General features: G+C 40.5%; 2 protein-coding genes across 2 annotated transcripts; one reads left to right on the top strand and one right to left on the bottom strand.

Moving 5' to 3' along the window:
• Nucleotides 1-6765: 6765 nt before the first annotated feature.
• LOC143584834 (uncharacterized) lies at nt 6766-7772 on the top strand. The gene has a single exon (XM_077066785.1). It carries the CDS (start codon nt 6794-6796, stop codon nt 7568-7570), a length of 777 nt encoding a protein of 258 aa, XP_076922900.1. The 5' UTR covers nt 6766-6793; the 3' UTR covers nt 7571-7772.
• A 16183-nt stretch (nt 7773-23955) lies between these two features.
• Nucleotides 23956-26159, bottom strand: LOC143584833 (transcription factor PIF7-like). The gene is made up of 6 exons (XM_077066784.1): nt 26027-26159; nt 25252-25675; nt 25059-25157; nt 24892-24957; nt 24295-24651; nt 23956-24224 (listed from the first exon to the last, which is right to left on the bottom strand). Exons 1-6 carry the CDS (start codon nt 26071-26073, stop codon nt 24111-24113), a joined length of 1107 nt encoding a protein of 368 aa, XP_076922899.1. The 5' UTR covers nt 26074-26159; the 3' UTR covers nt 23956-24110.
• Nucleotides 26160-26498: the final 339 nt, after the last annotated feature.

Genomic DNA, 26498 nt, shown 5'->3' with positions numbered 1-26498 from the left:
CGCCGAATTCGAATCGGCAACAGTTAGGATAATCGAACGACGTGTAGATGATGATTTTGGAGATCGAGGACTCCGTAACACATGATTTTATGAAGTTTTAGACGTTCAAGTAAATTACTATCACGTAATAACAAGTTTGAAATCGGGTGTTTAAGGTTCGAAAGAACGAGGTCGTGAATCGAGTCGAAACGACCGATGATTAACCTCAATAGACAATGATAATATGATAATCGAACCCTACACACCTTGAATTTGATTAGAATCGAAGTAAGAAAAACACAGATGATCGAAGAGAAATGCTCGATAAGTTCGCCTAGGTCTCGGAGAGGATAAGTTCGCTGGTTTTGAAATAATGAAACTGTTTGACCTAAAAACTTCTTTATATAGGGTCAAAGTTAGTACAGGCGAAGTTATCGATAACTTCGCCTATTCCAGGCGAAGTTATGAACAAGTTCGCCGGTATTTACAAAACAAACCCCTATACTTTGAACAATTTTCAATAAAGTTTTAAAAAACTTCCTTTAAAGCGTTAAATGATACGATCAAGACCAAGTAACCAGGTATAAAATCAAACAATTACAAAAGTAACAAAAATTTGAAAAATTAAAGTACACGGGATCAAATTTCAGTCTTGACAGGGACTACCATGTTTTAGAAAAGATCCGAACAGGAATCATACTAATTACGTGACTGTCACACAAATCCATGTTCAGCTGTATTATGACTTAAAGAAACAGGTTGTAAGCAGGTAATATACTTAAAATGGTTTTCATCGTTTCTGTGATACGAGTTAGGTTCAATTAAGCTCAAAACTTAAGTGGGCAACAACTCAGAGATTATGATGCCTCCTATCTATTCTCAAAGCGTATTTGGCTTTCCCCAAGTCACCCCGAATTGACCTCGACCCGTAGTCTGATTAAGTAGTAATTACTCTTCGATCTTAGACTCTGCTTCCCGTTCACCTTCTTGCGTCTTGATTGATAATCATTAACATTATGAACTATAGAATTTTTTTTTTTTTAATTCAAACACAAACATATGACATGGTTACTCGGGATTGATCATCCCATTCAGCTCAACAAGGTTTTGAAATCTAGTTTTGTCAAACGCTTTCGTGAACAAGTCAGCGAAATTATCTAACGTGTCAACCTTTTCGAGCACAATCAGTTTCTTCTCAGCACAATCCCGTATAAAATGATGACGAATGTCAATATATTTAGTTTTACTGTGCTTTACGGGATTGTTAATTACTGAGATAGCAGCAGTGTTATCAATGCAAATAGAAGTAAGTGAGAAATTCAGACCATAATCGCGCAACTGTTGTTGAATCCAAAGAACCTGGGAGCAGCAGTTGGATGCTACCATGTATTCTGCTTCACAGGTTGAAATTGCGACTGAGGTCTGCTTCTTGCATTGCCAGGACACTAGTCTGCCACCAAGAAACTGACATCCACCTGTCGTTGACTTCCGACTCTGATTGCACCCTCCATAATCAGAATCTGTGTACGCGACTAGCTCCAAGTCTCCTCCTCTCGAGTACCACAACCCCAGCTTCGGCTTGCCTTTGAGATACCGCAGTATCCTCTTCACACCCTTCAAATGAGATTCTTTTGGGTTTGCCTGAAAGCGTGCACAAAGACAAACAGCAAACATTATATCAGGCCTAGAAGCAGTTAAGTACATTAAAGAACCTATAATTGCCCGATATTGGGTTGGGTCCACGTCTGCATCGTTGTCTGAATCAGCACCCAATTTGTGATTGACGCAGACTGGAGTATCATATGGAGTGCTGTCCTCCATCTTGAAGCGTTTGAGAACATCATGGACATACTTCGTCTGATGAATGAACATCCCGTCTTTCTTCTGATCAACCTGCAATCCTAAAAAGAAAGTTAGTTCACCCATAGCACTCATTTCAAATCTCTTCTTCATGACGGCCTCAAACTCCTGACACATGGAGACTTTTGATGCAGCAAAGATAATGTCGTCCACGTAGACTTGCACCAGCAGAAAGTCGCTACCCTTTCTCTTGAAGAACAATGTGCTATCAATTTTACCTCTTTCAAACTCATTCTCAAGCAAGTAATCTGATAAGGTTGAATACCAGGCACGAGGTGCCTGATGTAGTCCATACAGCGCTTTACTTAGCTTGTACACGTGATCGGGAAAGTCAGGGTCAGGAAAACCCGGAGGTTGCTCAACATACACAACCTCGTCGACTTTACCGTTTAGGAACGCACTCTTCACATCCAAATGAAAGACCTTCATCTCCTTATGAGCAGCAAATGCCAAAAACAGCCGAATGGCTTCCAATCTTGCCACAGGAGCAAACACCTCATTGTAATCAATCCCCTCTTGTTGATTAAAGCCTTTAACAACCAGCCTCGCCTTGTTCCTGATAACAATTTCTACACCCGCGTGATAATCCCGAACCACACAATCGAGCAAAAGCTCTGATACCAATTGTAGGTTCCCAGCCGGATCTACACGAGATATCGCGTTCTACGTAGGTGCGGAATCCCTACGTAAGACGTTACGAGTATAGAAAACAATACGAGCTAACACACGATACGATAATCAAACACACGTTGTATTCCAACCGTAAACACGTGATACTATGATCACTGAATACAAACTCTCTGACTCGAATACACGAATAACAAAACTCTAATAATGAATAAGCCGTAAACAAAATAGCTTATATAGACACGACAACTTCGCCTGGCATGTTCAGGCGAAGTTGTCCCTAACTTCGCTTGTCTAACAAGTTCGCCCATATAAGCGAACTTGTTAGCAACTTCGCTTACATACAAACACAAATCTAACTAACACGATTACAGACACTCGACACTGAACTACTGACATCATGCACCAACAAGTAAATTTTGTGTGATTTATCAAAATATAATATCAGATAAAAGTATTGTATGTTTTATATATAATTTATTAAAAAGATGCCATGAATGTGTTTTGTTTCAACTCTCAGCCCACGTGGGTTACGGTTTTCTAATATATTAAACGTGAACTTCATATATTATTAAAAATGCATCGAGACATTAATCCGTGAACCTTTTTTTACTAATTAAAAGATTTTATTCATATTCTTGTTAAATTTATTATAATTCAATTTATGGGAACATGTTAAGATTCAACCTAGAGGGCTGCGAGAATCGGATCAGGAAGTTAGTCGATTTGTAAATGAATTTTTTAACTATTTAATACATAAGAGGTGTAGGTGACACACAGGTCGGATAGATAAAGAATCCAAAAAAAATGGAAGAAAGGTTACAATTTATAGATTTTCATTATTAGATCATGACCCGGGTAATACAACCTTCTAACGTTTGTTAGACCCAGATCATGATCTAGTATTCATATCCTTCAAAAAAATCAAGGTTAAAAAGATTGTTGGGACAAGTCGTGGTTTGATTCAAAATTTGCAAATGCATAGGGTCTGTCTTATGGACTACTTTGTATATGGGATACAACCATCGATCTTCAAAATAAAAACAAGTAACAAAAATCAAATTGTTGGTAATAAGGCTTTAAGTCTCTATATGATCTTGTGATAGTTAAGGTGTATTCACAAATTTGTATTTAACTTTTATGAACTGAGCTTTCATTTGTTGATTAATTTACAATTACAAACATTCCCAGCCCTATCCTAAGGAGGATTTTGAATCAATGCTATGTTCGTGACCGTTGGTTTTGGATCATCACCATTTATTTAGGTTCTTTAGTTCTTAGCCTAAGACAGAAGGATAGATTCTCAAATACACTCAATTAGGCAATGGAGGAAACTTAGGTCAGAAATGTGATAATCCACAAAACTCTTATAAATTTACTGAAGTGGTAAGATTTTAGATCGTAAATCCATAACTCGATCAATTGATATCAATAAGAAAATAGTGAGTTAAAGAACTTCCATCACACCTCAAATATGCCTTTAATTAGCAATAATTTCATGTTAACAATGAGGTTGGTTACTTGATTATGAGAAGTGATAAACTTATTTTAGGGAGTTAAGATATAAAAGAAGCCATTGGTCAAATATATGAATGGTTATGACCAGAAAAAGATAAAAGGTGAAAAACTGAAAATGAAATGAGAATAAAGAAACTTTAATATTGGAAAAGTGTAGGGGTGCTTTTGAAAAGGATGTTCACCCAAAACATGTTCTAGTCTGTCCACACGCATGCACGTTAAAACCAATAAAAATGATTATTTTAGTTATTTAAGGATTAAGGTTTGATTTGGTGTATGTTTAGAATATAATATAGCAACACAACTCGTATCAAAGGATTACTTGTTTGGATATGTTTAAGAACTAGACTCCATAAAATATTTAAAAAAAATATAAACCAAAAAAAATAAAAACGAAATTTTAGAGTAGAAAAATAACCAGTTTGCCTTTGACTAATTTTATAACGATTGCAAACGGAACCGAATACCCTCAATTCACTTTGATACTTTTTAATAATGTTGGTGATGTATCCACACTGACGTTTCATCATCTATATGCTTTACGATATATACTACATCACGTGCGAGTGTCTTCTTAGTTTTCTTTTTGCAATCACATACTTCCTATCTAGCTTTTGTGTGTGACACAACCACTCGAATCTTGCTTTTAAAAAAGATAACAGGGGGTTCAAAATGGGACCGTTATGAAGCTTCTTTTTTTAGCGATAATTGAATTTTAATAATAAAATTTAGAAAAGAAGCAAAAATGATTGAACATTGTTGGGTATGTCAAAATTATGCCTTTCGTTCTTACACTATTTAAGTTGACCACTAATAAATAAATAAGTTGGAAAAAAACCCTATTTCAGACCCGGCCCGGTGTGCCTAATCTGGAACTGGACTCAATATTTCTTGACCTGTGAGTACAAATAAGGTATTGTTCATCTAGAAAATCGTGCCTAGAGCCGGTGGAATTGTGTCCACCTGATAAAAACCTGGAAAAACCGGTCATAACTTGGACCATATTTGAACCGGTTCTTACCCGAGCTGGTTCTTAACTTTTATGGACCATTTCTGGAACCGGTTTCTAAAAAAGCCTGATTTGCCCACCTCTACTAAAAACTAGAGATGTGCACGGTATGGTTTGGTGTGGTTTTAGGCTAAAACTAAACCAAAACCCAAAACTTTAGGGTTTAGATTTTTAAAACTGTCCGGTTTCGGTTGTGGGTTCGGTTTGGTTTCAGTTTGTTTTTATTATTGTCATTTGTGTTTGAAGATTTTTGGCCGAAAAAAAAAGTTAGGCCGAAAATAATGAATATAGGTACAAATAATTTTATTAATTATTAACTAAGTGACAATTATACATCTGGCCACAAATTATTTGAGTTACATATTTATTAAAAATCTTGAAATTCGGTTCCAGTTCGGTCTAATTTTTCGGTTAAAAAAACATAAACCAAACTGTCGATTTTTATTACGGTTTGATGTTTCGGTTTCGGATCGGATTTTCGGTTTCTTGCACCCGGGCCCTACTAATAAAATGTGGTTGACCTTTTTGGGCACTATTTAACTTTTGACTTGGGTTATCAAGCCCGATCTTAACTTAGCCCAAACTACTGAAACACACACGGGCCCGCGACGTAGCAGATTCATTTCATGATCCTTGAGAGTTCACACTTAGTGGTCATATCTCTTTGCCGACGTCCTTTGTTCATATATACATATATATATCTAATTCACCGTTTAATCATACAGCCACTGCGTATATCCAACGGATGGTACACGATTTTATATTTTTTCAGTCTAATTAGATTGCTTTTAGCTTTTAATTGTTTATTATGTGATAGGAATTGATTAGGTTTTTTTTTTATTAGTAACGCTGAATATATTATTAGATATTATGTTTATATGATTTGGATTAGATTCGCATATGATGTACTGTAGATAGATTGCTTGCTGAATATGTTCTGATTCTCTGTATATGATTTGTTCTCTCTTTGATTATATTTTAGGGCCTTTTTTTTGCCTATTGAAAACATTATTATTACACGCTTTCAGTTTCTTACTCTACTGAACTTGCATTTCGTTGTTTTAACCGATAATTGGTTCGGCTTTGGACTTCACATGTAATCGGTGTTAATATAGAGCTGCGAACTGTTCGGCGAGAAGTTTTTTTGTTTAATAACTGAACGAACATGAATACGGAATTTCGTCCGTTTAACTAAATGAACGAACACAAACGGAGGTGATGTTCATTCAATTGTGTTCGTGAACGCTCGATAATGTCTTCGTTTACGTCCGATGGTGTTCTTTAGTGTTTGTTTGTTTAGGTTTGCCATTTAAAGGTTTTTAATATATATGAGTGTTATGTGATTTGTTTATATGTAAAATTAGCATATAAATATGAATGTTAGTTAAGAAAACACCACCACAAAGCTGGTAGATTGACCGAATCGTTGACACCTACCATTCTCGGTTAGCCAAATCAAATCAAATAAAGCATAGTTTGTGTTTATTTGTGCTTGTGAACTGTTCATGAACAAGCTCATTTCCTTAGTGAACGAACACGAACATAAAGTTTTGTTCGATTAGCTGTTTTTGAACTGTTCACTTGTTCGATAAAGCTTAACGGACAGACATGAACAAGGTCTTGTTTGGTTTGTTACTTTGTTTACAGCCCTAGTTTTAATTTTTTTGATTAAAAAGCATATGAATTTGAAACAGAATGGAATTGTTAACATGTCTAGATGTTGCAGGCGTGGATATGAGCAGCCATTGCTAATAATTCTGTAGAAGGTGAATACGATATATTGTTTATACTTTTTATAACATGTGGGGTTTTGGGTCGAAAGCTATAGCGGGCGCATCCGGACCGAGAATTGACTCCGCAAGGGTTGGTCAAACTTCTTCAGACGGTTCTGATGATGAGATCTCTGTAAATAACAGCAGGGAAGAAGGTTTAGAGTGTCCAATTTGCTGGGAATCTTTCAATATTGTGGAAAATGTGCCTTATGTTTTATGGTGTGGACACACACTCTGTAAAAACTGTGTTCTCGGGCTGCAATGGGCTGTTGTCAAACTACCCACTCTTCCGATCCAGCTCCCTTTTTTCATATCTTGCCCATGGTGCAACTTGTTATCGTTTCGCCTCGTTTATAAAGGGAATCTGAAGTTTCCAAAAAAGAATTACTTTCTTCTTTGGATGGTCGAGAGCTTGAATGGTGATCGGGTCAAATCTCATCTGTCTTCTTGTAATGACCATGTACCGGGCCCTGGTTGGTCTTGGGCTCGAGGTTTAGTTACCGGTCATGGTCATGGTAATGGTTTGGCGAGGCCACGTGTTGGTGAGTCTAACCGTCAAGGTGGGTCCCATGGTGAGAGGCTGCAGACGACCATCCGTAAGTCATTAATCTATTTTGTTCACTTAACGGCTAAGCTTCCGCTGGTGTTGATATTTCTTCTGATTGTTCTGTATGCAATACCCGCGAGTGCAATCATCTTGGTTGTGTATATACTCATCACAATTTTGTTTGCTCTTCCGTCTTTTCTTGTTCTTTATTTCGCGTACCCGAGTCTTGATTGGCTGGTAAGAGAAATCATCACTTGAGGTGGCTTCTGGTTCTTGATTTTGGACCTCTTTTTAGTATTTGTGTTTAAAGTTTTAAACTTGTTCAATCTTTGGGATGTAAACATAAAGTATCTGCTCAATGCTTGTAAAAAGAAGACTCTACTCTTTATTTACTTTATGATATTGGATTTTTTTATGGTAATGTTTAATTCTCTCTAATAGTGAAGGCAATATAGTTATACCTTAGGCCGTGTGGGGTGGGTGGCGAAAAAGGGCGACTTCCGGCGAGAAGGGGCTACATGGGCGATTTTAGGGCCGATAGGGGGGGGGGGGGAGTTTGTCGCCCAATCAATCTGACTTTATATTATTATTATTATTATTATTATACTATGTGAGTGTAATATATATATATAAATATAGGTTTAAGTTCAAGAAAAAAATCAAATTATTACAAGAAATGAGAGAAATGAATCAAGTCAATCAAAAATTGTTTTCTTTTTCTTTTTTAATTAAATATAGGGACAGCATGGTAAACTCTCATAAGAATTATATATGGAAACTGTTTTATTAATATATTTGAAAGTTTTCAATCTACTATTTTATTAACATATAAATCTAAAGAAAACATGACATCAAAATTAACAAATTGTTAGAATGCTGTAATTGTTTTATTTGATCAAGCACCTCAAATCATTAAAACAAAATTATTCATATTTATCACTTTATTAATATATTATGTAGTTATTTAAAATTTTAAAACAAATCCTACAAAATAACATTAGATGACCTTTTTTCTTAGTTTCCAGATCTCATTTTATAAAATAATGATTTTAAGTATGAAATTTTACTTAAATTAAAAATTTATCAATACTTCAAGATGAACTATTGTCACACAAGATAACATTCAGATAACCTTTTTTCTTTTTTTAATTTCTTTATGTTTTAATTAAGTTTAAAAACATAAAAGTTTTATATTAATATTCACATGCACATAACTCACATTCGCCTAAAATAGATTGTTAGTTCATTTTATTTTGACCTACACGTAACTAATATTCATCTAAACATAACTCATATTCGACTGAACAAATTGTTAGTTCATTTTATTTTCGCCTGCACGTAACTAATATTCATCTATACATAACTTATATTCGTCCAAACAAATTGTTAATTCATTTTATTTTCACCTACACGTAACTAATATTCACTTACACATAACTCATATTCGCCTAAACAATTGTTATTTCATTTTATTTTGACCTACATGTAACTAATATTTACCTACATTTGCCTACACAAAATAAGATTAAAATAAATAATTAGAATTAATGTAGATAATTATGTTAATGTTACTTGTGTAGGTGAACTTATTATTACTCACCTACACAATGCAATATCCCTACACAATAAAATAATCCTACACTGCAAAGTATTGATATAATCTCTACAATGCAAAGTATTGAATTATTGATATAATCTCTACAATGATAGTCATGAGTTTGACGTAAATATAAGATTGATTTTAAATAATACATAATAAATTTTGGGATGCAAGCTTTTGAGATGTTAAAAAGAAGAATAATTTAGATGTTCAACTATTTCGATAATAGTCATGAGTTTGACGTAAAAGTTACGCTTTAAAAAAATGTGCACACATTATTATGTTAAATCATATATTCTTGTAAATAAGCTTTTTATGTAAGTTTTGCATTTAGTTACTTTAAAAAAAGTAACAGAACTTAAGTGAAAAATATGAATTAAATTAAAATGATATACGTTGTCAATTATTTATTTCAATTAGTATATTGGTGTTAAAAAATCAACTTTGTCAAATTTTGGAAACTGTGAAGGGATGATGAAATCATGGGGGATTACAGTTAAGATTAGCCTATTACATCGTGTTTGATGGGGGGGAGAGCAATTACATCAATACCCTTTTATCTTAAAAACCATTAAAATCTTGAACTCAATAATTACAATTATGCCATAATCAATTAGTCCATAGATCAATCTTAATCAATGGTTATAAATCATTTCTTACATTTCTCGCAGTAAAATGACTTTTCTCTTAAACCATCCTCTATAAATATATATATATATATATATATATATATATATATATTAGGCTACAACACCACTACATCACTAAAACAAAAGCCCACCCTTTGCTGATTGGACGTCACAGCAAAACGCCACATTTTGTAACTCCTTCACTACACATATCCTTATAGTGCGGCCCAGATTTCGAGGTCAAATGAGACAGGTAGCAGCCAGAAGTCCAGAACTTCTACAATGAACAGATGCATTTAATGATTTATATCATTGTACTCCAAACAAAATTGAAAAAATAAAAACCAACAATCCATTGATAACACCAGTAGGAAAACTAACATTATGGTGTCTCTCTTTGGTGGGCACCCAACCCTTAAGGATTGCAACATCCACTCCCAATAATAGTTTCTGAAATATCAAGATACATAGAATTTAGACACCGACCCTTGAAATTGAGTTCATCGTATTAATGTGTGCTAGTCCAACTTTGGTTTGATCTATGAGAGCAACGTACGCTTCCGCGTATTAGTGTTGTAATGAGGTTAGTGTAAATCTGCTGTTAATCTTATATCAAAATGTGTACAAGAGTAGCTTACATACAAGGATGATAAAAGGGAATCTAAACAAAATCTGTTACACAAACTCTATACAAATATACAGTAGTATCTCTATATCTATACAACTATCCGTCTAATTAATACCGCCAAGTTAGCATCATTGTCCCATCTCTCAAATGTAGCACTCATTTGCAAAGTGAAATTGCTTTGAATCTCATCAAGTACATTTTGCAACATTCACTTACAATCCTAGTGCGTTTTTCAGCCTGCCCATTATAACCAGCAAATTTTCCAGCCTGCCCATAATGACCTGTTGAAGTTTTTTTTTTAGACTTTTCAGTTAAACCCATACCTGAAGAAACACTAAATGACTCCGGCAGATTAAGGATAATCTTAGGGTTAAATAGATGTTTCCCACGAGGGTTAGGTCCGGAAAAGATGGTTATTCTTCTCAACCTGCAAAACAGACACCGTGAGCTCGTCACTGAGAAGGGGGGGGGTCCTCCTTGTGACCACCCTCAGGCGTGAGAATCAGACTAGATTGCTATGAATATAAGTGTATATAGAGAGAAATAGCTAGAGAGAAGATGATGATACCGTTCCAAGGTGTTGGAGTATTTATAGCCGAAGGTAGGTTTCCAAGCAGGTACGGCCAGCTGTATATAATATTCCTTTTCCACCAACTATGGGCTACATTCGTGCCACGATGGGAGTTGGTGGGTAGGCAACGGCTTGATAGTGACATTTTGTACTGGAGCGTGTTCCTCCTCGTATTATTGTCGGTGAGCTGTCGCCCTGTGATTGGTTCATGGGTCGCTTTTGTCGGATCTTGTCCATTTGTCCATACCTTGGTAGGTATAGTACAAAAGATCTTCTAGAAGCGTATGGACTGGCTCTTTTGGGCGGGAATATTCCCGCCCTGCTCGTTCATTCTTCAGGTGACATTACTGAAGTATTAAGAGTTAGTGCCTTATGCGTGTAGCCTTACTGTTAGTGCGGGTAGCATTCCTTCTTGGCTTGTACCCACAGCTGCGGGGACAGGCAGGGTACTGTACCAAGGGAGGCTTTCCTGCGGGAACAGCTGGCTTACTGCGTGTAAGGTCTTCATCTCTCTGAGCATGGTGGGTCCTGCGGATCCAGTTGGTCTTTGCGCAGATGTACCTCTTCAAGGTGAGTCTTGCGGGTCCAAATGGGCTTTGTGGGGACCTACCTCTTCAAGTCCCCCCCAGTCCATTGTTCTTCTCATGAATTGTTAATAAGTGAGGTGAACTTTTGGACTTTAAGCAAGGGGTTTTAAAGGGGTTTTCGTTTTTTAAGGTTCTCCGTGGGGATTCTTCCCGCAGTTTTCCCAATGTCACTTGCAGAAAATTCCCGACTTTTTCTGCATGATCTTTGGGTATGATGCGGGTAGGTGCGTAACCTCTCCGCAAGTCGGGAGCGTTGAGTTTCGCTTGTGTAGATTCTCCACGGGGTATTGGTAGTTTTAGACATAGTGATCAGTTATGTTAAACAACCAATTCCACCTTGAAGCTTCAAACAATCTAGTTCTCAACGTTCCCGCCATGCGGGGGTCTTATTTCCCTTTCCGCAAGCATGACCCATAAGATCCATCTTGGGTTCAATTCTCTGCAAGTGCTGAGTATGTGAAGGGTTTCGCCTTGACACTGTACCCGCACTTGTCTTATGGTTTCTTGTTTTCCAAGGTATCTTCTTGGCTTCAATTCCCTGCAGGTGCTAAGTATGTGAAGGGTTTCGCCTTGACACTGTACCCGCACTTGTCTTACGGTTTCTTGCTTTCCAAGGTAAGGGGGTATATTCCCTCTTATTTTTGAATCTTTTTGGAATTCGGAGAGTTGGTGAAATGATAAGGACAGTCCAAACGGTTGAAGGGACGTTGGCGTCTTCTGACGGTTTCAGGACGTACAGGAAGTTACGACAACGTGACAGCATGTGGTCAATCAGGACGCTTTTTCAGGCGCGTGGGCGCGAGTTTTATGGCACGCGCCCTTTTGACACCTGTCATTGCTTTATCCACACGTGTCGCCGTGTCATTGCTCATGCGCCTTCTCTCTCATCCGCATTAAATTCATCGCATTCATTGCGATGCGTATATAAGGGGGAGAGGGTGTATTTCATCCATCATCTTCACTTCACTCTTCTTTTCCTTTTAAGCAATTTCCGGCGAATACTCATCTTTTCCGGCGAGCATTCTCCTGAAACCGCTTTCTTAACACTAAAAAATGTCTTCTTCTACTCATGACCCAAAGGTTAACGTCGAGGAGTCCGACGTTTACCTCGAGAACCCGATGTCTACGTCCGATAAAGACGATAAGAGTACTGCTGGCGAGTGTCAGTGTACTCTTTCTGTCGATGTATACCATTACATCGTCAAGAAGTTCATGCTGGAGCCTTATGAGCCTGAGTTTCCGGAGGCTAACCAGACGGTGTACGATGCCCTTAAGGGCAAGATAGGGGTTTACGCTTCGTTCTTCCTATATGGGAATCTAAGATTCCCATTAATGAAGTTCGTATACCGTGTTTTGGAGAAACATGGTGTTCATCTGACAGAGGTGCACCCAATGGTGATTGCCAAAGTTCGCCATTTCGAATGGGTGTGCCGTATTTTGGGTATCGAGCCCCGAGTCGACCGCCTGATGACCTTCTATACTTGGAGGTGCGTCCAGGGTTGGTATACCCTTGTCACTCGGATCAAGGGTTTGACGATCTGTGCTACTGAGCGTAGCCTTCGCTCTTGGAAGTGTGAGTTCTTCTACATCTCCGCTCGCGTCGTTCCCCTTGCGATGACGTTCAAGAATGGGAGGGCACTTCTTAACCTTCCGGCCTCCAACTACCAGGAGACGGAATGGTTCACCAAAATTTCCCAGATTCAGACTTCGGTTTATCGCTTCGCGGAGTCTGGGATGGTCATGCTTGGGATGAGCCGCGTGTGGAAGGAAGCCGGGTCTGGGACGCCGCAAATACCCATCGTTCTCGAATACGGTTTGAACTATCTTCCTTTTGGTACGCCCCGTCTTTTGTGTTGGTTTAGGGTTTTCCTTCTAACATTTTTATCGTTTTATTTCAGAGGGGAACGACTTACAGTCGCTCTTGCACCCGCGGGAGACTGGTGGTCCCGCGCGATTGGGTACTCGTGATCTTGATGAGAACGAGTTGCCCATTTTGGAGCAGACTGCGGATAGATTCGTGGAGGTCTACCCGCCAGGCCACGAGATTTTAAGCGCCACTCGGCCAGGTAAGGAGTTCTTTAACCCTCGTCCTCTTCACGCTCAAACTTCTGCTGGAATTCCTCTGATCTTGTCATCTTCTGATGAGGGATCCGCAGATGGGCCTTTTATTGTGAGGAAGAAGAAGGCAGCTGGTGTGAAGGGCAAAACGAAGGTTGCTACCTTCGTTGACCTGGGGAATCAGTCTGATTCCGAGACTGAAAGTGAGGAGGCGGCTGGGAACCTTGGTGGTGACGAGACCATTGTCTCAGAGGTTGAGACTGTCACTTCCGAGTCGCCAAGCGTTGCGAAGGTAACTGGCGTGAAGAGGCCAGTTTCTTCGGGTCCATCTCCGCCTGTCAGGTCTTTCAGGATCAAGAAAGCCAGTAAGTATACTTTTTGTGTACCTTTTCCGCATTTCTTCCGCATTTGTTTTTTATATCTTTGGTTTTTCTTCATGCAGGAGTGGACTTATCTGCTTTCGAGAGCGGTGCGGGAAGAAGCGGTTCAGGAACCACGACGATAGGTTTGGTTAACCTATCCGAGGCGATGACCCAGGCGGCTGCGCCTGTTTCTGGTGCTGGTTCAGTTGCTCATACTGTTGAAGCAACTGTTCCGGTTATGACGTCATCTGTCATGGCTGCTGTGCGACGATGGCGTCCAGTTTTGCTGCGTTGAGCAGTTCAACTTCTCCGCCGGCCGTCAGTGCCATCTTTACTACATCATTCACCGGACTGGCGGTGACTTTTTCTACGAGCTCATCTGCGGCGGCTACCACGATTATGAGTTCATCTCAAATGAGTTCATCTCCGATGGTCTCTACCTTAGTGGCTTCTTCAGCGTCACTTCCGGCGTCAACGACTACCTCGTCTTTGGCCGGTTCTTCAGGTATGTTTAGAGTTGGGACCTCTAGACTTACCTCTGTTGATGAGGGGGTCCAATCTTTGCCTCCTTCCCATCTCCTTGACCTCTTGGATGGATATCCTTTAGGTTCGGGTGATGGGTTTAGCGGCTATCGGCCTGTTATCGACCCTACAGGTGCGTGGGGTTACATTGGCCTGTTATCCATTCTTGTCATTTTTTCCTAACTGTTTTTTATTTTTGCAGTTTCGGATTCCAATGAGGTTTATGCTCCAAGGTGGAATATCCGCCGAGGAACAACTCTCCGGACTACCGCAGACTGCGTCGACTGGGCACGCCATGCCGCTCCAAGTGGTGCATTGGGGGAGGCGATGGTTAGCTACCAGGAAGGCCGCTTGTCCACTGAGCTCCGAATCCTTCTCGCCCGGATCCTGCGCGTAGCTTGGAGGGGGCTCAGGTGCGATCGCTGCGGGAGGAGAACAAGAAGCTTGCCGCCGCCGCTGCGGAGAAAGATAAAGCCTTCAAGGATCTTGAGGCTGAAATTCAAGCTAGGCGTGAGGCCCATTCCAAGGCTACCCAAGCTATTAACGAACAACTTAGGTTGGCTAAGGAAACTGCGCGTAATGCAACTGAAAGGGCCACCAAAGCTGAAGCTGTTGCTAAGCCTCTGTGCGCTGAGAATGAAGAATTAAAAGCTAAACTGGAGAAGCTTCAGCAGGCTCATGAGGCTTTGGCTTTGGAGGATGCCAAGAAGCTACAGGAGCTCTTGGATCAGAAGGGTATGCTTGATCGCACTGAGCGCAAGCTTAAAAGCGTTGAGGAGGCTGCTGCCAAGGAAGTGCTGCTTGCCAACTTAAACAAGAATGAAGCAGAACGCGCACGCGATCAAGCTCACGCTACCCTTCAAGAGGCTCTGTCCAGTAAGGATTGGCTTCTACGAGAAGCGTTGCCGCAGGTACACATAGCTCCATTATTCTTTGCTTTTTGCTTTTTTTTTTATACTTAGAATTTTTTTTTTGTAGGTTGTGCATCGAATTTTCGCGAACACATCCTATGATGATGCCATGAGTGCAGCCCTCAACGCTTCTCATGAGGATGGAGAGAAGGCTGGTTTCTTACTTGGTCTAGGATTTGCAGAGAAAGGCATCCCGCCTTCCAAATTTCCTCTACATGATGTTGATACTGAAGCTGCCTACGACCAAGCCGTGAACCAGTATGCTGCTTTTTCTCATCCGGTTGTGGAGAAGGTGAACGAAGTTGTTGCTGCTGATGACGGGCTAGCCGTTCTCAAATCTTTCTTCGAACAGCCGCAGCCAACTGATGGTGCGGGTTGAAGTGGGTTTGGAGGGAGTGGTCCCGAAGCCTGAATCTTGAGATTCCTCCAAGCCGTTAGGATAGATTTGTAATTTTTTGTAGGCGGGTAAATACCTAGCCATTTTGTAATTTTTGAACAGCTTTTAATGTGAATATAAATGTTTTGTTAACGCCTTGCCTTGTAAACATTATATTATTTGCTCATGCATATTTTAGTTTAACTTAGCAATTTTCTAAGTGTTTTGAATAAGTTAACCTTTCGACGCGTGCCAGACAATAGATTAATGTTCTGTTTCCTCTATCATGATTGTGCGGGTAGGACCGTCACTTTCACTTAGTAGGATGACCAAACTTTATCTATATCTGAACTGCGTGGAGGTTTTCCTCATCTTCCCCTTAGAAATTTTTACTGTTTTTGTGTTTATGCGGGTTGTGCTGCTTTCCACACGCAACGACTTACTTCCTCCCTCACTTATTTATGCGGTGAATACCGGCATATCAGTGTGGTCAGTTCATAAGTATAAAGGTAAGGCTATCGACATCAATGTGATAAGGAGAATCATTTCCATTAGAAGTGGCTCTTGGCCTGTTCGTTACAAGTTTGGAATTGATCTACATGTAGCATCTGCGTAATTGAGCTCCATTCCATGTTCTTTGGATGGGGGTGCCATCGAGCCTTTCGAGCCGGTACGCGCCCTTTCCCATAACTTCTTTAATAATGTATGACCCTTCCCAGACCGGGGCCAGCTTTCCTGGGCGCTCCTGGTTCGAAGCCTCGTTGTTACGCAGTATGTAGTCTCCGACATTGAAGTTGCAGAGTTTCACCCGCGTGTTGTAGTACTTTTTCATTTGTCGCTTGTAGTTCTCTTCACGCGCTGCGGCTAAGTCTCTGCGCTCTTCGGTTAGCATAAGGTCTAACCGTCTTTCCGCATCATTGTCTTCTGGTTGAGTTATGACTCTTGGTGAGGGTAGACCGATCTCGACTGGAACCATGGCTTCAGTGCCATAGGTGAGGCTGAACGGGGTTTCGCCCGTGCTTGCCTTTTTAGCGTTCTGTTTGCCTAAAGGACATGTGGAACCTCGTCCACCCAGCCGGATCTATGCTCCAAGAGTCTTTTCCTTATGCCGTCGAAGATGCTCTTGTTTGCTCTTTCCACCTCACCATTACCCTGCGGGTGTGCCACTGAGGTAAAGGTGTGAGTGATTTGAAGCTCTTTCAGCCACTTTTATAGCTTCTGGTCAGCAAAGTTGGTGCCGTTATCGCTCATTAAATTCTGTGGAAGTCCAAAACGACAAATAATAAATTCCCAAATAAATTTTTTGATGTGTTTTTGCGATTGTTTGGGCTAGGGGTTTTGCTTCTATCCACTTGGTGAAGTAGTCGATGGCTACCACTAGGAACAGAACGTTCCCTGCTGCTGTTGAAAATGGGCCTGTCACATCGATGGCCCACTTCTGGAATGGCTATGAAGAAGTGACTGGAACAAGTTCGTTCTTCGGGCGATGCGTGTTGGATGCGTAGAGCTGGCAGGACCTACATTTTCTGATGTAGGCCAGCGCATCCGTATGCATCCCCGGCCAAAAGTATCCCGCGTTGTTTAGCTTGGCTACAACTGCGCGTGGACCTGCGTGTACTCCACAGATGCCTTCGTGTACTTCCCTTAGGAGGTAGTCGGCATCTTGGTCGTCAACGCATCTGAGGAGTGGGCCAAGAAAATTACGCCTGTAAAGTATGTCGTCAACAAGTTGATAGTTCAATGATTTACAGCGTCTCTTTCTTGCATGTGTCTTTGACTCTGGTAGTACACCCGTCGCAAGGTAATTTATGATTGGCGTCATCCATGTTTCTGTGCCGGTTTGGATGACACAAATTTCCTTGTGCGGGACTGATGATGCTCCAAGAAGTTCAACGCGAATGTCCTTACCCAAGTGGGTGAAGGCTAACGATGCAAGCTTGCTTAACACATCCGCAGATTTGTTTTCGCTTCGCTTGATTTGCATAACTTTGCAATCGTTAAAATCGCGCATAAGGGCTTTTGCTTGTGCGAGGTACAGGGCCATTGTGTCGTTCACGGCCGTGTACGTCCCGTTTATCTGGTTGGCTACTAGCATGGAATCCACGTGGGCTTCCAAGTTTTTCACCCCCATCTTACGCGCAATTCTTAATCCGGCCAAGAATGCTTCGTGCTCCGCTTCGTTATTCGTACTTGGGAAATCCAGCCGAATAGCGTAAGTGTATTCTTGGCCTGCTGGGTTAGTTAGTTTCAACCCTGCGCCTGAACCTTCGTCGTTGGCTGCTCTATCAGTATAGAGTCGCCAGACATCGTTAATGTCTTGTGCTGGAGAGGGTTGAGCCTCTTCCTGGCACTCTTTTTCTCGTGATGCGGGGACTTCCGCAATAAAGTCGGCCAAGACCTGGCCTTTTATGGCTGGTCTTGGCTTGTACTTTATCGCGTATTCCCCCAACTTAATTGCCCATTTGGCTAGGCGCCCTGACAACTCGGGTTTGCCTAGGACGTTTGCAAGTTTGAAGTTTGTGAGAATGGTGATTGAGTGACCTTGGAAATATCGTCTTAGCCTGCGTGAAGCCTGTACAAGCGCTAAGACTAATTTTTCCAGGGTAGAGTACCGGGTTTCTACGTCTGTTAAGACGCGGCTTACATAGTAGATGGGCATCTGGATGCCTTTTCGTTCTACTAGTAAGACTGCCCCGGTTGCTCTGTCTGTGGCGGAGAGGTAGAGAATTAATTCCTCCCCCACTTCTGGTGCTGTGAGCGTTGGGAGTTCGATCAAGCGTGACCGAATCTCTTGAAAAGCTGCTTCCGCTTCTGGTGTCCAGCGGAAGTGCGTTTTCTTCAAGCAATTTCTCAATGTTGACACGAATGGGAATGACCTATCCGCATGGTTTGCCAAAAAGCGGTTAAGTGCGACTAGTCGTCCATTCAGTGTCTGAGCCTGTTTGATGGTAGTAGGTGATTCCATTTTCATAATGGCTTCGACCTTTTCAGGGTTCGCTCTGAAGCCATCTTTGGTAACGATGACTCCTAAGAACTTCCCTTCTTCCATCCCGAAGGAACACTTGCTCGGATTGAGCTTCATGTTTATTTTTCTGAGCGTGTTGAAAGTTTCTTCGATGTCTTTCAACATCGCTTCTGGCTCGAGGCTTTTGATGACCAAGTCATCCATGTAAACCTCTAAGTTCCTCCCGATCTGGGCATGAAACTCTTTGTCCATTAGGCGTTGGTATGTGGATCCGGCATTCTTTAGTCCGAATGGCATCATTTGGTAACAAAATGTGCCATCGGGCGTCCGAAATGCGGTTTTATCCTGATCGTCAACAGCCATGTGGATTTGATGGTATCCTTTATACGCATCAAGGAAACATTTAAGGCGAAACGGTGCTAATGAATCTACCTTAAGGTTAATTTCGGGTAACGGGTAACAATCCTTTGGACATGCTTTGTTTAGGTCTTTAAAATCTATGCACATGCGCTATTGTTTGTTGGATTTTGGTACCATGACGGGATTTGCAACCCATGTTTGATATTTACTAACGCGTACGATGCCTGCGTCAAGAAGTTCCTTGACTTGGGTTCTACACGCGTTAGCCTGTTCAGCACCTATTACGCGACGCTTTTGTATGACCGGCGTAAACGCCGGGTCACACTTGAGCTTATGTTCAGCCTTACTTCGAGGTACACCAGTCATGTCAGCTGGTGTCCACGCGAAGATGTCGGCATTATTTTGCAACAAGCGTTTGAGTAAGGTGCGTATGGGATTAGTGATCGTTGGGCCAATGGTAACAGCCTGGTCAAGGTATTTGCCATTGAAGGCCCATTATTCTGGTTCAGAGTTGTTTGGTTTAGCCATTTTTTGGTTTGGGTTTAGATGAGACAGATGCGATGCATACCTGGGGAATGCTCGTGATCATAACAACGCCCTCAGCTGTTGGCCATCCCATCATACCATGGACCGAAGACACCACGGCATTAAATCTTGCCATCCCATCTCTCCCAAAGAGAATGTCGTATGTGTGGTGTGGCTTCCTCATTACAACGAAGTCCACGTCTTTTGTGCGGGAGTACTTCCCGTCCGTGAGAGTGACGGGGAAAGATAGGATACCCAAGGGGGTGTTTGTGCTGCCGTCAAACCTTTCCATCGAGGCGTAAACCGTTTCTAGGCGTTCTTTGTCTTCGTCGTCTAGCTTGTCGAAGAACTGCCTATACATGACCGTTGACGAAGCGCCATTATCAGCAAGAGTGCGGGAGGTGATGTAGTGCCCCAGCTGGCTTTTGATGACTATGGGGCCTTCTTTGTTGGGCCCTCCTGGCACACGCGGGAAGCGCACTTCAGCTTCCTTCCACGCACTTGGCTCTGTTGTTCGTTGTTTTCTTCCTCTGACGTTGCCATGAACCATGTGAATGCTGATGTCGACGGGCTTTCGTCCATTGCCCTTGCACCGATTGTCATTCCTCCCTCCGTTCTTGATTGACGCCACGAGGTGTGTGAGTTTCCCATCTTTGACGAATGTTTCGACGATATCCTTCAAAGATGTGCACTCCTCTGTGGTATGGCCTTTTGTCCCGTGGAAGTCACATGATTTGCTCTGATCAACGTTATGATGCTGTCGGATTATTGGAGCCTTTGGCCATGGGAGTTTCTCGGTGGCAAATATCTCGGTGACGCTTTTGGTGAGTGGCGTCCATCTGGTATTCCGGTTCGACGAGTGCGTGTTGTCTCTTCCGCCAAAGAGAGGGCGAGAGTTGGATGAGGTGTCAAAGTTTATCCTTGACTGCCAAATACCAAGCTTCCTCTTTTTATTTTATCGGGCGGTACGGACGTTATTTTCTCTTGTTCTCTGCGTGTAGAGGTTTGTGCTCTGGGGAAGATTTCTACCCAGTTGCTTCTCCGTCTCGGCAAAGCGCTTAGCTACCGTCATGATGGCATCCCACGTGGATGGCATGCCATCTTTACCCGTCAACGTGCGGATGAGCTCTGGGTACTCAGCGCCCTGGATAAAAGCGGCGCGAACAAGATCTTCGCTAATAGTGCCCAGACTTAGCTTCTTTGAGTTGAAGCGAGTGATGAAGTCTAGCAAAGATTCGTCTTCCTCTCTGATGCAGTTGAGGATCGTCCATTGCTCTTCAGTATATTTTCTTTGTTGACTGAAGTGCTGGCTGAACTTGTGCTGGAAGTCTGCCCAATCATAGATGTGGTGTACCGGTAGACGATCAAACCACGCTCTGGCTGCCCCCACGAGCGTCATCTGGAACATGTAACACCATGTGGGTTCCGTCCAATTACTGACGGTTTCCCCCGCTATAAATCTGTTCAAGTGATCGTCCGGGTCAGATATGCCATCGTAAGTGCCTATGTTGGACATCTGTTTGGCACTCTTTGGAGCGATTGCTTCCGCAATGTCCCTTGCAAATTTGGACGTTCCCGCATTCGCAACAGTTGGTTTGAAAGTTTTGGAGAAGTCACGTGGGTTTCCCCTCGTGTTAAGGTTCCCTCGAAATTCCTTCTCGAGTGGAAGTCTGCTTCTTTACGCTTCCCTTTCGCCTTATGACGAGGGTTTGCGTCACTGTCAGATTCTTCCCAATCTTCATCATCCGCATATTCGCAATCATTGCTCATGTTGAGCTGTTGTCGAGTGCTTCCGAATCCGTCATTGGCCTGTTGGAGTGAACGTAAACGTTCGTCCAACTCGGCTTGGAATTCTTTCTGACGTGTTTCCGCCCAAGCTTTAACTTGATCTAGTGTTTGTCGGGGAAGCCTCGTCTGTTGTTTCTCCAACTGGGTATCAATGAATCCCAGGGGAGGATTGTTTACTGCACTTGCCCCGGCTTGGGTAACCGGGGTAGTGTTCGTAAAAATCGTGTATTCACCGGTGTTCCCCCCAGTAGCTGGGGTTGTGGTTACCGGAGTTTCTTGGTCACTCAGTGGCCTTGGCATCGGAGTAACCTTAACCATATTTCCAGAAGTTTGAAAAAACTGAGAAATAATTAGTTCTAGCTTAATGCACGGATGGCGCCAATGAAGAAACACTAAATGACCCCGGCAGATTAAGGATAATCTTAGGGTTAAATAGATGTTTCCCACGAGGGTTAGGTCTGGCAAAGATGGTTATTCTTCTCAACCTGCAAAACAGCACCGTGAGCTCGTCACTGAGAAGGGGGGGGGGGGTTCCTCCTTGTGACCACCCTCCGGCGTGAGAATCAGACTAGATTGCTCTGAATATAAGTGTATATAGAGAGAAATAGCTAGAGAGAAGATGATGATACCGTTCCAAGGTGTTGGAGTATTTATAGCCGAAGGTAGGTTTCCAAGCAGGTACGGCCAGATGTATATAATATTCCTTTTCCACCAACTATGGGCTACGTTCGTGCCACGATGGGAGTTGGTGGGTAGGCAGCGGCTTGATAGTGACATTTTGTACTGGAGCGTGCTCCTCCTCGTACTATTGTCGGTGAGCTGTCACCCTGTGATTGGTTCATGGGTCGCTTTTGTCAGATCTTGTCCATTTGTCCATACCTTGGTAGGTATAGTACAAAAGATATTCTAGAAGCGTACGGACTGGCTCTTTTGGGCGGGAATATTCCCGCCCTGCTCGTTCATTCTTCAGGTGACATTACTGAAGTATTAAGAGTTAGTGCCTTATGCGTGTAGCCTTACTGTTAGTGCGGGTAGCCTTCCTTCTTGGCTTGTACCCACAGCTGCGGGGACAGGCAGGGTACTGTACCAGGGGAGGCTTTCCTGCGGGAACAGCTGGCTTACTGCGTGTAAGGTCTTCATCTCTCTGAGCATGGTGGGTCCTGCGGATCCAGTTGGTCTTTGCGCAAACGTACCTCTTCAAGGTGAGTCTTGCGGATTCAACTGGGCTTTGCGGGGACCTACCTCTTCAATACCGATCCGTAAAAATATTATATGTGACCCAAATTAACCTACTAAGTCATACAAAACACCATGTCTGGCGTTATTTTCCAAGCATATTTGAAAAATCATTATATTTCTCTTCTAATGTCATATGACAGCATCCTTTTTTAAAAGTCATATGACAATATCTGATACATCTTAAAAATACCAAACCCCTAAGTTTTTATTTTAACTTTCTTATTTGCTTTCATGCTCTTTGTTATTAAAATCTGTATACATAAAAAAAGAACAAAAAAAGATATCATGAAACAAAATGAACCAGGATAGACAATGTACCAAGATGTATTATAAATTTATAATTATGCAACAACTACTATCAAAGTTCAGAAATTTTTTTGAGATACAACAATAATATACTCAAATAAATTATAATAAATGGTATATTGTTTTTAAATATAGTGAAATATATAATTTTTTTAAAAAAAAGTTGTAAAAATAGATTTAAACAAAGACAATTCTTTAACAATATTGTTTTTTTTACCCTTTTAACAATTTTTAACTTTTTTATGATCACAATATTGTCTCAATCTTAAACATTAAAAAAACTTGATTTTAAGTTCAAGATATAATTCACACACTTTTCACCAAAAACCAACTTATTTAATATATATAGTATTATATTAAGCATAAAAACATGTACCTTTTTGGTTATTAGGTTGATATAATATATTAAGCAAGGAAAGAGTATGTTTTGTTGTGTGAAGTAACACAGACAGATAATGGAAATGATTGACACAAAAGTGGAGTCCATTCATGGAGTAAATGTCAGCATCAGGCAACTCAATAGTACAACATTTATCCAATCATTTCACATGAATCCAGCCTGTGTGATTTAATGCTGGGAACAACCTCATAACTCCATAGAAACTAAACTCTTTCTCCATTATTCAGCACACTTACATTGAGTTTTTCAATTATTAAGATTATCCTATTACTCCTTTTTACTTTTTATTTTTTATTTATTTTTATTTCAAATTCAAGATCATTCTTGAGGCCATGAAAACCAAGATCAAATCTTTTGGGGATAATTTATTGATCCAGTTTTATGGGAACATCAAAGTTTGTGGTTTAGAATCACTGAAATCCATGGTCTGACCCCACTTTTTGTCAAACCTATCCACTGTCTTTTGTGTTTTACTTATCAATATTAATAGGAAAATTACGGATATGACCAGTTGACCACATATTTTTACGAAAATGAACATTGACTTGTTTTTCTTAATTTTTCTTTTCAAATTCTCGCCTGGGCGAGAATAGTTCATAGTTTCTCTCCGACGTGTCACATACTTTTTCTCTCTAGGCGAGAATTTGCCATATTATCTCGCTGACTCAGCGAGAATGTAATAAAATATTTTTTTTATTTTTTTTGGGCGAGAATTTGCTCATTCTTGTTAAAATGGTTGGTCAATTGGTTAGATTGGTGTTTTCCCATATTTATCATCAATGGGTTGTACTGTGTGCAATAAAGATGACACCTTTAGTGTAACATGTTTTTGGAACAAACCGGTACAATGGATAGATACTAATACTATGAATAAATCAACAAAAAAACTTTTACATGATCAACATATAATGCATACTTAAGTTGTAATAATAGACATATTAATAATAACTACAAGACAGTTTTCTTTAGCATCACTCGCCCGGAACATGGTCCGGCTGCGATGAGCTCGGGCCCATTGACTTTCCTTGGTTGACCTGTTGCCTATAGAACTCTGCCATGTTGTTGTACATATCCATATTTATATGCTGCAATAATAAAGAAAACTTAATATGGTTAGTTATTATGAAGTTGAATAAAATTTGATTCTTGACATACTTGTGCTAGAAGCGCGCTATGTGGATCGTTGAAAGGAACAGTGGTGTTGGCAGGCAGGTGATTGTGGATTGTTTGTGACGTGGCGCCTACGTGGAGGGGGCTAATCATTGTTTGTGGGACCATGAAAGGATGCTGAGCTGGCGGGTGCATACCGATCTGAAGGCCTAATCCCATTCCCATTCGGGCTAGCATTGACATCTGAAATTGCTGCTGCTGTTGTTGTTGTTGCTGCAATTGTAACGGTACCGGTATCATCATTTGATGAGTTGGAATTGACATGTTTTTCATTATTTGCACATGTGCTTTAAGCTTCTTTAAGTAATCTATTACTTCATCCAACATTGAAGCTTTATCTGTCTGTATAAACAATTACCAAATTTAGACACTTTTCATAGATACATGTTGACTTTTGAAGTCAAAATACTAATTTTAAAATTTAAATATGGATAACAAGTGATCATGGTTTTAAATGTTTTCTGATAACCCAATTTACTTTATGCTATTTTCTATGTATAAACTTTTTCGGAGCAAAATTTATCGAAAAATGAATAATGAATTTAGGTATAAAAATTGATAGGATTGACTTTAAATTCTAACCTTATTAGCATTAGGCACAAGCTTCTGTAGATCTTTCATCTTCTTGTTAATTCTTTCTCTTCGTCGCTAGAATATCGATATATCGTATAAGATCACATTTAGCGTTCAACGTATCAAATTTTAGTACTTTTTTATATTATAAACATAAAACATAAAAACAAAATTACCCGTTCAGACTGGTTATGAATAGCAGCAGCTCGGCTTCTCCTACTTGATCGAGACCGAACCGTTTCATCCTCGGTCCTGCATTCCTCTTCTTTATTTTCCTGTTTAAAATCAAGAAACATTAATTTTCAAAATATGAATTCAAATGACTTAAAAAGTCAACTTTTTTTTTCATAAAATTATGAAAATTTTTACCCATTCATATTGACAATTAAAATCATCATCTGTGTTTTTACTCTTCAAGCTCTGATTAGGCGACTCAGATGAAGGCCACGTCATCATGGTAGTGTCATTATTATCTTCTTGCTGCAAAGCCAAATTTCCTACACTTTGATCATGGACAATAGCAGATGATCTAGGCCGCTTTTTTAAATAACTCGGGCCTGCGGTATCGACCCAATTCCCACTCGAACACGCGACATTCGAGCTTAGATTGTAAGTTCTTGGCAGATTTTGACTTGTATGCAAGTCAAAGTCAAGTTCTTGACTTTGACTTTGGTTGTAAACTGTTGTAGCATGATGAACAATGGACTCTAGTGTTTCATTAGTCCTTCCAAACTCATGCATGGCTGGTTGACCATTCTGCCATGTGATTTCTGCAACTCCATAGTCTCCAAGACTGAAAATTCACACAAAAAATAACAGCAAGTAAATTACTAAAATACCCTTTGCTAAAAATGATATAAAAAGTAAGAAAAATCATTTCTTGGGTATTAAAGATCAATCTTTTTGTACTACTAATAAGTAATAACCTTGAAAATGTCATTTTTTTTGTGTGCAAGTTGATGAAGAACAAGAAAGCTATGTAAAGACAGTCACTTGCAAGTTGCAAAACAGGTTCTTTATAAAGAAAGACTAGAGCTTTATCCAGAGAAGCATTGTACAAACTTTCTTGAACAAGGTACAAGTGAATAACAAAGGTGTTACTAAAAAAAGAATGTTATTCTATAGTAATATAGTGGGCATGTACATGGGGACAACAGGAGGTGTATGCTGCTGCTGCTGTTGCTTATGCATGTGGGAAGGATCTTTATCTTGCTTCTTGTTTTCTGCTTTCTTCTGATGTTATCAGATTCCAAATTTGGTATTCCCCACTAAGTTTGAGTTCATATATATATATATATACACACACACATACACCTATACATATAATCCTACCCCACCCCCCACCCCCCCCCCAAAAAAAAAAAAAAAAAAAAAAAAACTCTCAATGGCTGAGATTTATGATGAGATTCTGTGCTTTCAATATGGGAGTTTTGTAGGGTCCAACTTTGGATTTCTGATTTGGGTTGTGATGGATCATACCATATAATGTAGTGGACTGAATTGTCATGTGGGGAGAAGTGGATATTTTTGTATGTGTTTTATTTTCAATCACCATAGTTCTTTTAAGTTTATTCTTCTTTATATGTGCATGTTCTTTTGATTTGTCACTTTCTTTC

The sequence above is a fragment of the Bidens hawaiensis genome, unplaced genomic scaffold (assembly GCF_021521415.1).
Source record: "Bidens hawaiensis isolate Kalapana, Puna unplaced genomic scaffold, B.hawaiensis_p1.1 tig00033472_1, whole genome shotgun sequence".
In the NCBI taxonomy this organism is placed as follows: domain Eukaryota; kingdom Viridiplantae; phylum Streptophyta; class Magnoliopsida; order Asterales; family Asteraceae; genus Bidens; species Bidens hawaiensis.
This window is presented reverse-complemented; position numbering and strand designations above follow the sequence as displayed.

Excerpts from the sequence above, each read along its gene's own strand:
- LOC143584834 (XM_077066785.1), top strand. The coding sequence starts at position 6,794 with ATGTGGGGTTTTGGGTCGAAAGCTATAGCGGGCGCATCCGGACCGAGA.
- LOC143584833 (XM_077066784.1), bottom strand. The coding sequence starts at position 26,073 with ATGCATAAGCAACAGCAGCAGCAGCATACACCTCCTGTTGTCCCCAT. Across the intron at positions 25,158-25,251 it reads TTAATTGTCAATATGAATGG|GAAAATAAAGAAGAGGAATG; the intron begins GTAAAAATTTTC and ends GATTTTAAACAG. Across the intron at positions 24,958-25,058 it reads TTCATAACCAGTCTGAACGG|CGACGAAGAGAAAGAATTAA; the intron begins GTAATTTTGTTT and ends TCGATATTCTAG.